The sequence below is a fragment of the Dromiciops gliroides genome, chromosome 3, assembly GCF_019393635.1.
Source record: "Dromiciops gliroides isolate mDroGli1 chromosome 3, mDroGli1.pri, whole genome shotgun sequence".
Lineage (NCBI taxonomy): Eukaryota > Metazoa > Chordata > Mammalia > Microbiotheria > Microbiotheriidae > Dromiciops > Dromiciops gliroides.
The window spans coordinates 653,995,400-654,008,195 of record NC_057863.1 but is presented as its reverse complement, the minus strand read 5'-3'; the positions used below and the strand labels follow the sequence as shown (position 1 = coordinate 654,008,195).

The window sequence follows — 12,796 nt, the reverse complement described above, 5'->3', positions numbered from 1 at the left end:
CTTATCACAAAGTCATAATTTAAGAACTAAAGCTGGAGAGGTAAGTAAATTAAAGAATACCACTCACTCCTATTAGTATCAAGAATTCTTGCAATCAGGAGATTCCCCCAAAAGAAGCTTCTTAACTACTGCAATAAAGACTCAAAGGAAATGAAAATGCATTTTCTTCCCCCTCTACACAAAATCAGTAGATTGAAAAAGAGAAGAATATTTAAGATACCTGATATAAAAAGTGGACTTGGGGGGCAGCTAGGTGGCGCAGTGGATAAAGCACTGGCCTTGGATTTAGGAGGACCTGAGATCAAATCCAGCCTCAGACACTTGACACTAGCTGTGTGACCCTGGGCAAGTCACTTAACCCCCATTGCCCCACAAAACAAAACAAAAAAAAAGTGGACTTGGAAAAGAGGTTAGGAAAAGATCATTGGACTCCTTGAAAAAACATGATTTTTAAAAAATGTATTCTATATATCAAGGAATCATAAATGAAAACTGACAGGCTCTTTTAGAACCAGAGAGCAAAATAAAGATAAAATCCCCAAAGGAATTTGTAAGATTTATAACTAAGAATACCTTGTACTACAAAGTTGAGTATAGTCCTATTGGGAGGAAAATGGATCCTTGATGAAATAGAGGACTTTGAAATGTTTTCAAAAAAAGAAGCAGCAGGGGCAGCTGGGTGGCACAGTGGATAAAGCACTGGCCCTGGATTCAGGAGGACCTGAGTTCAAATCCAGCCTCATATACTTGACATTTACTAGCTGTGTGACCCTGGGCAAGTCATTTAACCCTCATTGCCCTCCCCCCCCAAAAAAAGAATGTACAGGAAAACCATACAAGAAAGATCTTAACATTACCAATAACAATAAAGGTATGCTTATTAATCTACAGCCATGCATCCTGGAGGTCAATTAGACCTTAGGAAGCATTGCTAACAATAAGGCTAGTGAAGGCAATGGAATTCCAACTGAGCTATTTATCCTTAAGTGCTCTACTCAATTATGCCAGTAAATTTGGGAAACTCAGTAGTGGCCATTGATCAGTTTATTTCTCAATCATAAAGAAGGGCAATGTCAAAGAAAGCTCAAATTACCAAACAATTGCACTCATCTCACACCAGCAACATTATGCTTAAGATTCTGCATGCTAGACTTCAGCAATATGTGAATCAAGAATTCCTGGAAGTACCTTTTCTTAATCTCTTCTATTTCTGTTAAGTCCTTACCATTTTTGTCTTTTATTGTGCCCATTTTGCCTCAAATGTTCCCCTTGGTATCTCTAATTTTCTTGAAGAGATCTCTTGTCTTTTCCATTTTGCTGTTTCCTTCTATTTCTTGGCATTGCTTATTTGAGAAAACCTCTCTCCTTGCTACTCCCTGGAATTCTGCATTCAGTTGGGTATATCTTTCCCTTTCTCCTTTATTTTTTGCTTTCTTTCTTTCCTCAGCTAGTTGTAAAACCTCATTGTACAGCCATTTTGCTTTCTTGCTCTTTTACTTTGGGATGTTTTTTGTTGCTGTCTCCTATAAATACTGCAAATCTCTGTCCATAGTTCTCTAGGCACTCTATCTACCAAATCTAATCCCTTAAATCTATTTATCATTTCTACTTCATATTCATGAAGGATGTTATTTGGGTCATATCTATATAGTCTGATAATTTTCTTGATTTTCTTCAATTTAAGTCTGTATTTTGCCACAAGCTCTTGATCTGAACCATACTCATCTCCAGATCTTCTTTTAACTTACTGCATACAGCTTCTCTACCCTTGATTGCAAAATATATAATAAATCTGATTTCAGTATTGACCATCTGAGAGGAAAATGGATCTCTGATGGAATAGAGGACTTTGAAGTGTTTCTGATAAAAAAAACCAAACTACTGAGTAAGATCTCTGAAATTACAAACACAAGAGTTCAGAGAAACCCTAAAAGGTAAACTGATTTGACAGATTAGAGCTGTGTGATGGTATAGAGTTAATAATTCAATGGTTAAAAAAAAGTATCTTCAGAACTTTTATATTTCAAAGGAAATTGAGTTGGTTGAATAACAACAAAAAAGGGTATGTATTGGGGTGGAAGACTGTTTCTATCCTGAGGATTTTAAGAGCAGAAATAGAAGTTGGAAGGAGAATAACAGGAAAAATACCCTCATATATACAGGAGGAAGAAGGGGATAGAACTTAATATTTCTTATAAGTAGGGTACTTGAGGATATTTGAATGTGGATTAAAGGGGTTAATGGGCATCAGATGAACTTCACTTTTAGATGAAATGGACCAAGGAATTAGAATCTAAGGGGAAACCTTAGATTGCCTCTTACATAACTGGGGAATGTCTGAACAAATTGTAGTATAGAGATATAATGGATTACTATTGTGCAATGACAATTCTAGGTATTATGAACTGACACAGTGAAATGAGGAGGATCAGAAGAATACTTTGTAGAGACAACTTTATAAAGACCTCTAATACAATAATCTCTTCCAGCCATGTTTTTGGAGGACCTAGGATAAAACCATGTTACTCACCTCTTGACATTTGATAGACAAAGTATAGAGATATGCATTTATGTACATGACCACTGTGTGAATTTATTTTTTTTAACTATGTTTGTTTCAAGGGATTTTTATTCCTCTCTTGGTTAATGGGAGTGGGGAGTTAGTTACCATTAGAAAGTAGGATTTATTAGTGTAAGGAGCTAAAATATCTAATGAGTGGTCACCAATAAATTATAAGCTTTAACAAGAGTTAGACTTTTAAGCATTTATTAAGGAGAATAAGAGTTTGGTGAAGAGAGAGAGAAAGAGGCCTAGATTCATCTATCTATCTCAGGGAGCTACAGTTCTCCTGCTCCTGGCTAAAAAGAGCGAGAGAGCCAGCCTCGCCCCTTCTTCCTCCCACGAGCAAACATCACTTCCTGACACCAAAGAAAAGCTGCATGGCTTGCCCTCAGATGCCTTCTCCTCATGGCGGAGCTTTCCTACAGTAGCTCTCCAGCAGGTGGCGTCATTCCAATCGTTACATTAGCAATAGTGATGCCTCCCAACAGGCCATTAAAACTGTTTTTAATGCACAAAAGACAACTGAAAGAATTTCAGAAAGAACATAAACAGGAGTTTTGAAGGCTACATGAAGTGTTTTATATACTTTTTGTAAAGAGCAAGTGTGTTAGGAGGTGAGTAGCATGTGTCACCATCAGCCCTCTGGAATCATGTTTATCCCTCATATTGAACACAGTTCTTGATTCTTTCAAAGTTATTGTTGGAGGATTATATATGGTCTGGGTACTCTAAAAGAGGCAAAGAAAAAGCAAAGAAAGAAAATTATATACCAGTGTACTTAATACAAATCCATGCAAAAATATTAAATAAAATGTTAGGAAAGAGACCATAATATAGTTAAAAGATTGTACACTAATCAATAGGTTGGGTTTATCCAACAATGCAGGAGTTGGTTCATTATAAGGAAAACCATAACATCATAGTATTAACAAAAATTAAAATGTAATAAAATTTGCATGATTGTATAAATAAATGCAGAAAAACCTGCGGCAGAATTTAACACCTATTTCTTTTACAAACCCCCAAAGCATTGAAATAAATGAACTTTCCTTAATGTGGTGAGTAGTATCCTTTTATAAGATATACTCCTAATACCTAAACAGGGAAGGGTAAGATAAGGAAAATTTTAAACTGATATTCAAAATTTAAAAATAAAAGTCTGCCAAAAAGAAAAGTTTATCCAAAACATTCACTTTTATGATATTAGATTTACTTCAGGCATGCAAAGATGGCTCAACATTAAGATAATAACATAATTCAAAACATGATTATAAAAAATGCAGAAACATTCTTTGACAAAATATGGGGCTTTTTTATACTATCTGCTGTACAAAGTATAGTTGTAGAAAGAATATATACACACATACGTGTGTATATATATGTCTGTGTGTGTAAAATTTTTATTATTAAAAGTCATCTAAAACATAGCTAACATTACAGCTAAACCAGTAAATACAGAAATAAGGCAAGGATGCCCCTTCCAACATTTCTATTTTCCATAGTTCTAGAAACAATAGCAAGAGGAAAACACAAGAGAGGGAAGTTTAAAACATAATAACAGGCAAAGAGGAAACACATCTTTATTTCCTGCTGATTTGATAGTTTATTAGAAAATCTTAGGGAATTACCAAAGAAAATAATTGAGGGGTAGCTAGGTGGCGCAGTGGATAGAGCACCGACCCTGGAGTCAGGAGTACCTGAGTTCAAATCCGGCCTCAGACACTTAACACTTACTAGCTGTGTGACCCTGGGCAAGTCACTTAACCCCAATTGCCTCACTTAAAAAAAAAAAAAGAAAGAAAAAGAAAAAAAGAAAATAATTGAGATAACTTCAGTAGAGTTACAGATTATGAAATAAACCCACAAAAATCAACAGGATTTCTATAAAGCAATATAAAAACCTGGAGCACCAGATTAGAAAGTTAAGTTCTATTAAAAAAAAAATAGTTACAGGGCAGCTAGGTGGCACAGTGGATAAAGCACTGGCCTTGGATTCAGGAGGACCTGAGTTCAAATTCGGCCTCAGACACTTGACACTTACTAGCTGTGTGACCTTGGGCAAGTCATTTAACCCTCACTGCCCCGCAAAAAAAAAAAAAAAAGATACAAAATGCAAGAAATTTGTGGGTGTTGATCTACCAAACACTCAATGCAAGTATAGATAGAATTGAAAATACTGAAATAATTGGAAAGATATTCAGTTCTCATGACTAGGTAATACAATATTAAAATGATACTATTTAAATTTACTTACATATTTAGTGCTACTACTAACACGATTCTTTATAGAGATACACAACATAATAAAATTCATGTGAAGCAACAAAAGATCTAGAATATCAAGAGAAATGGTGAGGAAAAGAATGTATGAACTGTGAATATTATTTCTGGACCTCAAACTACATTATAAATCAATAATCATCAAAGCCATTTGGTAATAGTTACAAAAGGAATAAGTTCAGTGGAACACAACTAGACAAGAAAAATTCAGAAATAACTAAATTCAATAACCTGAAGTTTGATAGACCCTTAAATATAAACTCCCTAAGAAAGTACTCAATGTTTAAAAGAATTCCTGTACAAACTGGAAAGGACTCTGGTAGAAATTAAATGAACAACTTATAGGTCAACAACATAAAGCTTGATGGAAAACCATGTTCGTAGCTTCTTTGATAAAGGCCTCATTTCTCAAAAATATAGAGAATGGGGTCAAACTTGTAAGAAAACAAGTCATTCCCCAATTGATAAATGGTCAAAGAATATGAATAGTCATTCACATGAAGAAATCAAAGTTATCTATAGTCATATGAAAAATACTCTAAGTCACTATTGATTAGAAAAATGCAAATTAAAACAACTCATTACTGATCCAACTATTCTATGGGGGAAATAGGATGGAGGGAAATACAATTTTTTTTTTGGTGAGGCAATTGGGGTTAAGTGACTTGCCCAGGGTCACACAGCTGGTAAGTGTCAAGTGTCTGAGGCCGGATTTGAACTCAGGTCCTCCTGACTCCAGGGCCAGTGCTCTATCCACTGTGCCACCTAGCTGCCCCCGATCCAACTATTCTATAGAGCAATTTGGAACTATGCCTAAAGGGCTAAAAAAACATGCATATCCTTTGATCCAGCAATACTACTACTAGGGTCTATATCCCAAAGACATTTTTTAAAAAAGAATGAAGACCTATTTGTACAAAAATATTTATAGGAGTTGTGGTATATGATTGTGATGGAATAGTATTGTGCTATAAGAAATGATGAATAGGATGATTTCAGAAAAACCTGGAAAGACATGCACTGATTGCAAAATGAAGTGAGCAGAATAAGAAGAACATTGTATACAGTTAACAGCAATAGTATATGATGATCAATTGTGAATGACTTAGCTCTTTTCAGCAATACAATAATCTAAGACAATTCCAAAGGACTCATGATGAAAAATGCTATCGACATCCAGAGAAAGAACTGGTGGAGTTGGACTGTGGATCAAAACATCCATGACTAATATGGAAATGTGTTTTACATGATTGCACATGTATAATCTATATCAAATTGCTTACTATCTCAGGGAGAAGGAGGTAAAGGAGGGAGAAAATTTGGAACTTAAAATTTTTTTAAAATGAATGTTAAAAATTGTCTTTACATGTAATTGGAAAAAATATTATTAAAGATAACATAACTTGATAAATTAAAAATGAATATGTGATCTGAATATTGAAGATGATGCCCTAAAAAATTAGTAGAGGTCTCCTTGAGTTTTCAAAATTTAAGTATCAAAATTTTCCAGACTGTTTGACCAATGTCAAACCTACTAATATTTCAGAAAGGTACAGCAAAAAATTTATTAAAGCCTTAATCTGAACTTAAATGAATTCATTTGGGCATTTTGAGGGAGTAACATGTACCTTAACAGAGCTTATTCTCAGTTCCCTCTTTAGTGGTAACTTTACTTCACTCCCTGGGCCTCCACTCAGACTGCTTCACCTCTTTGGACCCCCTCTCTATCTCCTATTTAGAGAAATACACTAACACTTCACAATTATATAGTTTTCAAAGGTTTCTAAAGCACCTTGAAGAGATTCTCTTTTGATCCTCTAAACAATCTTATGAGAGATACTATCATCATACCCATGTGACAGATTAGAAAAATGTGCTACATTTCTTGTTTTGATTTTTTGCTTAGATATGCTTGCCAGGAGTTAGCTTCTCTGAGTTCCTGATTTTCCCATTAACAATAGGTTAAAAATGACCATTTCCCCCAAGCTCTTGGGTCTTCCTTCTTTCTTTTCTTTTCTTTTTTTTTTTTGTTTGTTTGTTTTGGTGGGGCAATGAGGGTTAAGTGACTTGCCCAGGGTCACACAGCTAGTAAGTGTCAAGCGTCTGAGGTCGGATTTGAACTCAGGTCCTCCTGAATCCAGGGCTGGTGCTTTATCCACTGCGCCACCTAGCTGCCCTCGGGTCTTCCTTAATTGTACTGTTTGTGGGACAAGTTAGAGAAGATTTCATCTTGTTGTTTGTTTGTTTTGGTTTTTTTTTTTTTGCGGGGCAATGGGGCTTAAGTGACTTGCCCAGGGTCACATGGCTATTAAGTGTTAAGTGTCTGAGGCTGGATTTGAACTCAGGTACTCCTAAATCCAGGGCCAGCACTTTAACCACTGCGCCATCTAGCCCCCCCCACCCCCACCAGAAGATTTCATCTTGAAACACTTTAAAGACCCAAATTCCAGGTTATTCTGCAGTAGTATTCAGTGTTTTACACATAGTAAGTATTTAAAAATTCTTCATTTATAACCATAAAAGAGAGAGGGTTGTCCCCAATCCCATTCAAGGGGAAATTGCCAGAAAATTCTAGTGTAGTAAGCTGGGAATAGGAGCATCATTGAAAAGTTTGTACCTTTTGGTTCTTTCCAGGAGTTTTTTTCTCTCTCTCCCTCCAGGGAGTACCAGATCTCAAATTGTATTATAAAGCAGTAATCATCAAAACAATCTGGTAGATAGAGTGATGAATTAATGGGACAGACTGGGTACACAACACACAATACTGTAACGATTGGAATGACGCCACATGCTGCATACTTACTGTAGAAGAGTTCCACCCATGAAGCAAAGGTCTTTGAGGGCAAGACCAGGAATCTTTTCTTTGGCGTCAGGAAGTGACATTGGCTAGTGGGAGGAAGAGGGAAGAGACTAGCGCTCTGTCTTGTGCTCTTTCCTGAGGACATTGATGGAGAAGGGAGCTAGAAACGTGCTCTATCTTTAATAGATAGATGAATGTAGGCCTTTCTCTCTCTGTTTACCAAATTCTTATTCTCCTTAATAAATGCTTAAAAGCCTAACTCTTGTTAAAGCTTATAACTTATTGGCGACCACTCATTAGATATTTTAGACAGTTTAGCTAGAATTTTAGCCCTTAACAATACAATCTAGTATTTGATAAACACGAAGCTCTCAGTTTTGGGGACAAGAACTCAATATTTGACAAAAACTGATGCAAAAACTGAATAATAGTATGGTAGAAACTAGGTATAGACCAGCATCTCATACTGTATTCCAAGATAAGATCAAAATGGGTATATGATTTAGACATAAACAGTGATACCATAAGCAAATTAGGGAAGAACAGAATAGTTTACCTGTCAGATCTATGGATAAGGGAAGAATTTATGATCAAACAACAGATAGTGTTACAAGATATAAAATGGATAATTTTGATTACATTAAATTAAAAAGGTTTTGCACAAACAAATTAATGTAGCCAAGATTAGAAGGAAAGCAGAAAACGGGGGGGGGGGGGCGGAATTTTTACAGCAAGCTTCTCTTATAGAGGCCTCATTTCTCAAATATATAAAGAATTGAGTCAAACTTATAAGAATAGGAGTTATTTCCCAGTTGATAAATGGTCAAAGGATATGACCAGGTTAGTTTTCAGGTGAAGAAATCACAACTATCTATAGTCATATGAAAAAATGCTCTAAATCACCATTGATTAGAAAAGTATAAATTAAAGCAACTCTGAGGTACCACCTCACACCTATCAGATTGCCTAATATGACAGAAAAGGGAAATGACTAATGTTGGAGGGGATGTGGGAAAACTGGGACACATGCATTGTGGCGGAATTGTGAACTGACCCAACCATTCTGGAGAGCAATTTGGAACTATGCCCAAAGGGCTATAAAACTTTGCATACCCTTTGATTCAGCAATACCACTACTGGGTCTGTATCTCAAAAGAGATTTTTTTAAAAGGTAAAGAGCTCCCATTTATACAAAAATATTTATAGCAGCTCTTTTTGTGGTACAAAGAATTGAAAATTCAGAGGATGCTTATCAACTGGGGAACAGCTGAACAAATTGTGATATATTTTTATAAAGGAATACTATTGTGCTATAAGAAATGAGGAGCAGTAAACTTTCAGAAAAACCTACAAAGACTGACATGAACTGATACAAAGTGAAGCAAGCAGAACTAGGAGAACAATGTATACACTAATAGCAATATTGTACAATGATCAACTATGAATGACAGCTATTCTTGGCAATGCAAAGATTCAAAACAACCCTGAAAGACTTATGATGAAATATGCTATCTACCTCCAGAGAAAGAACTGATGTCTGATTGAAGATCTAAGCATACTATTTTTTACTTTCTTTTTTGTGGTTTTTTTTTGGGGGGGGGGAGGGAATCTGTATTTCCTTTCATTGATAAGGAAATGTTTTGCATGATTTTACATGTGTGAGATTCAAAATTAGATATACGGAGCATTAAACTCCCCCTTTTAACTTTTCCCTTTAAATATATATATCTCTTTCAGACCACTAAGAAAAAGAAGCCTCTGAGCTTTAATCTGTGAGGGATTAGTTTTTATTGCTTGGGAATTAATTAGACAACAAAAGGTGATACCAATTAGGGAAATAGGGAAGTAGAAATACAGATGAATGACCTTAGATCTAAACTTAGTCTATTTTCCTTTATAAAACTCACTGAATCCCAAACTGCCCACCAGACCGAGAACCAGCACACCCAAAGCCGAACACCAACCACAGGTTTCTCAACTCCTCTCATCTGCGCGCCGCCACGGCTAAGTTTAGCAGCCAGAGAGAGAGAACTTCCATTCCTGCCCTCACTTTTAAGTTGGCGTAATGGAAGTTCCTTGCGTTCTCTTCCCCTAAAGGGAGGTCCTTCAAAAGTCACTTCAGTAGCATGTGCAATCTCTCAAATGATTCTGCTAAAACTTCTGATATATATCTTTACCACAAATAATTTTTACCACATTCTCCCCTTTGTTTCATTTAAAAATGAATGAGTTTGCTCAATGAAACAGCCAAAAATAATATCCTATGCTAACGAATAATATGTTAATATCAATTATAGAAAAGGGAGAGAGAAAAGTTTTGTCCAGAGGGGCAGTCCCTCATGAACGCGACACTTTGACATTGGTCTTGCAGACATGTATAACCTATATCAAATTGCTTGCCATTTGGGGGAAAGAGGAGGGAAGGGAAGAAGGGGGAGAAATTAGAACTCAAAAATTTTTAAAGATAAATGTTTAAAATTGTTTTTACATGTAATTGGAGAAAACACCAAATGTTATTTTTAAAACACCAGCTCTTCGGTCAGCTACCTGTGTGATCTTCAGCAAGACTTAATCCTCAGTTTCTCTACGTATACAATAAATGATAAAGGAGAAAAAGAAAAGGTTAAGGGAGCAGCTAACATTTGAGCCTCATCTGAATTTGTCAAAGGAAGAATACACATCCACAATTGGGTACAGAAATTTATTTCACTCAACAGGGAAATAAGAAAGGAGAGAAGGAAAAGGGGAAAATTAGAGGGAAAGTAGATTAAGGGAAGGATTACTCTCAAGTAAAACAAACTTTAAGGATGTACAAAAACATTCATCACTTTTTTTGAGGTGGCAAATAATAGGATGCCTATAAATTGGGGAATGAACAAGTTATACTACATAGATCCTAGGGAATACTGCTATGCTATAAAAAAATGATGAAGGGGGGCTGCTAGGTGGCACAGTGGATAGAACACTGGCCCTGGATTCAGGAAGGACCTGAGTTCAAATCCCGCCTCAGACACTTGACACTTACTAGCTATGTGACCCTGGGCAAGTCACTTAACCCCAATTGCCTCACCAAAAAACCCCCCAAAAACCAACAAACCAAAAAAACAAGTGAATGGTTTCAGGGAACCTTGGAAAGACTTATATGAACTAATGCAGAATAAAGTGAACAAAACCGGGAAGGCAATTTATACAATGACAATATGGTATACACAAATATCTTTGAAAGATTGATCAATGTAATAACCAACCATGATTCTAGAAGATTGATAATGAAAGATATTACCCACCTCATGCTAGGTGATAGACTTAAAGTGGTGATTAAGACTTTTTTTTTTTCTCAAAGCATAAATTTGTTTGCTTGACTATACATGTTTGTTCCAGGGGCTTTTTTCTCTCATTCTTAATGGATGGTGGTGGTTGTATTAGAAGGGTTAGGGTGAGCAGAAGAGAAAGCAGATTTTTGCTGATTAAAAAGATAAATTTTTAATTAAAAAAAAAAATGAGCCCAGGTCTTGATGCCAGGTGCAGGGCTCTATCGAGCGCAGCCCATAAAGTGTTGAGTTCTGAGTTCAAATGTGGCCTCAAACACTGACCTAGCTGCATGACGGTGGCGATGCTTGCGAAGTGCTGCTCGCCATGGTTATTATTTGTAGTAGAAGTAAGCGATTGCTAACCTTCCGGTCTGTGCCCAAAGGCCCCTTCCTGCCCTCCTATCTCTGGGCCCCACGCGGGTGAAGGACCAGCCACATCTCCCCATGCAGGGCGGGGTGCACAGTCTCACTTTCCCCTCCCCATCTTCCTCACAAGCCCAACACCAGAAATCGGGAGAAGTGCCGAAAACACGCAAAGGAGAAAATAAAAAAGGATCTAGGGTCGAGCTTTGGTGGATGCCCCCTCGAGGCTCCTACCGCTACAGCGCCCCACCCAAGATCAGGCCCCTGAATTCTCCCACACGAAGCCAAGCCTGGGTTTCGCAGCTTCCTAGGTGAGGGAATCCCACTGGGCGGTCCTCGCGCGTCTGCACCTGCGCGCTCAGCTGTCGGAGGATGCGCACAAGTCTTTCCAGGCCTCGGAACTGCATTTCCCAGAAGGCCTATGGATGAATGACAGTCTTTGGAGGCCTTGGGGCCGGTTGCCATAGAAACGTTCTCTGTGCAGCAGAGCCTCCGGAAATGCTTGTTCTCAGAGCAGCCCCACACTTCTCCTTCCGGGTGCTCAGTTCTCTTTTCCAGGTCTCCCTCCCAGGTTGTCTCCGCAGGTATTCGGGCCAGCCCCGCGGGGGGATCTCGGGCCTGGGACCGGAGGGCCTCTAGGCAGGCCCGGGAAAGGCCGCTCTGCCCACTGGCCCTTCTCCCCAGGGGCGCCGCGGAGGAGCTCGCGTATCCTGAGGGTATGGTCTTGGCCATGGGCACGGCCAGCGCCCAGGTGAGTGGTCAGCATTTATTAAGCACCCACTATATACCAGTCACTGTGCCGAGTGCTGGGCTTGGCCCAAAAGGAGCTTACAATTTAACGGGGGAGAGAGCATGCAGACAACAGTGTACAGACAGGATATAGGTGAGGTCACTTGGGGGGTCTCAGACTGGGAAGGGCTTCTTGCAGAAAGTAGAACTTTAAACTGGGACTTGAAGGAAGCCGGGAGGCAGAGAGGGGGGAGGAGAGAATTCCCTGCGGGGGGGGGGGGCGGGAGAGAGGGCGGACCAGTCAATGAAAATGCCCGGAGGGGAGAGATGGAGTGTCTTGTGTGTGGAACTCAAAGGATGCCATTGAAACTGGCATTCACTCCTCTCTTCTTCCTTCCATGTCATTCAGATATCTTCTCTCATGATTATCTCCCATATTTCTGTTTCTCAGGAAGAAGAGACCAGCCTCCCAAAGCATCCCTACCCCCGCTCCGCCCCCCCCCCCCATTCTCTAACATTGCCTGTACCACCGTATTACTCCTTAATCAATCTCTGCCTGTTTTCTGGCTTTTTCCTCGCTACCTACAAATATGTCCTTGTCTGTGGTGACTTACTTTGATCCTACCGTTCCCTACTGTCGTATTTTTTCCCTCCCTTGGAGCCTGTACACTATATGCTTTCCCTTCTGATCCTCTCTGCCAAACTTCTCTTCAGCATCATTATTGAACTGAAACTGTGCTCCTTAAGGTT

At 38.4% G+C, this 12,796-nt stretch overlaps 1 protein-coding gene across 1 annotated transcript in view; it reads left to right on the top strand.

Moving 5' to 3' along the window:
• Positions 1–12,796, top strand: part of LOC122748321 (zinc finger protein 665-like) — a 38,111-nt gene that overhangs the window by 14,462 nt on the left and 10,853 nt on the right. Inside the window, exons 6-7 of the mRNA XM_043993982.1 lie at positions 11,451–11,611; positions 11,802–12,068. Coding sequence (XP_043849917.1) covers positions 11,451–11,611; positions 11,802–12,068 — 428 coding nt within the window. The remainder of the gene's footprint in view (positions 1–11,450; positions 11,612–11,801; positions 12,069–12,796) is intronic.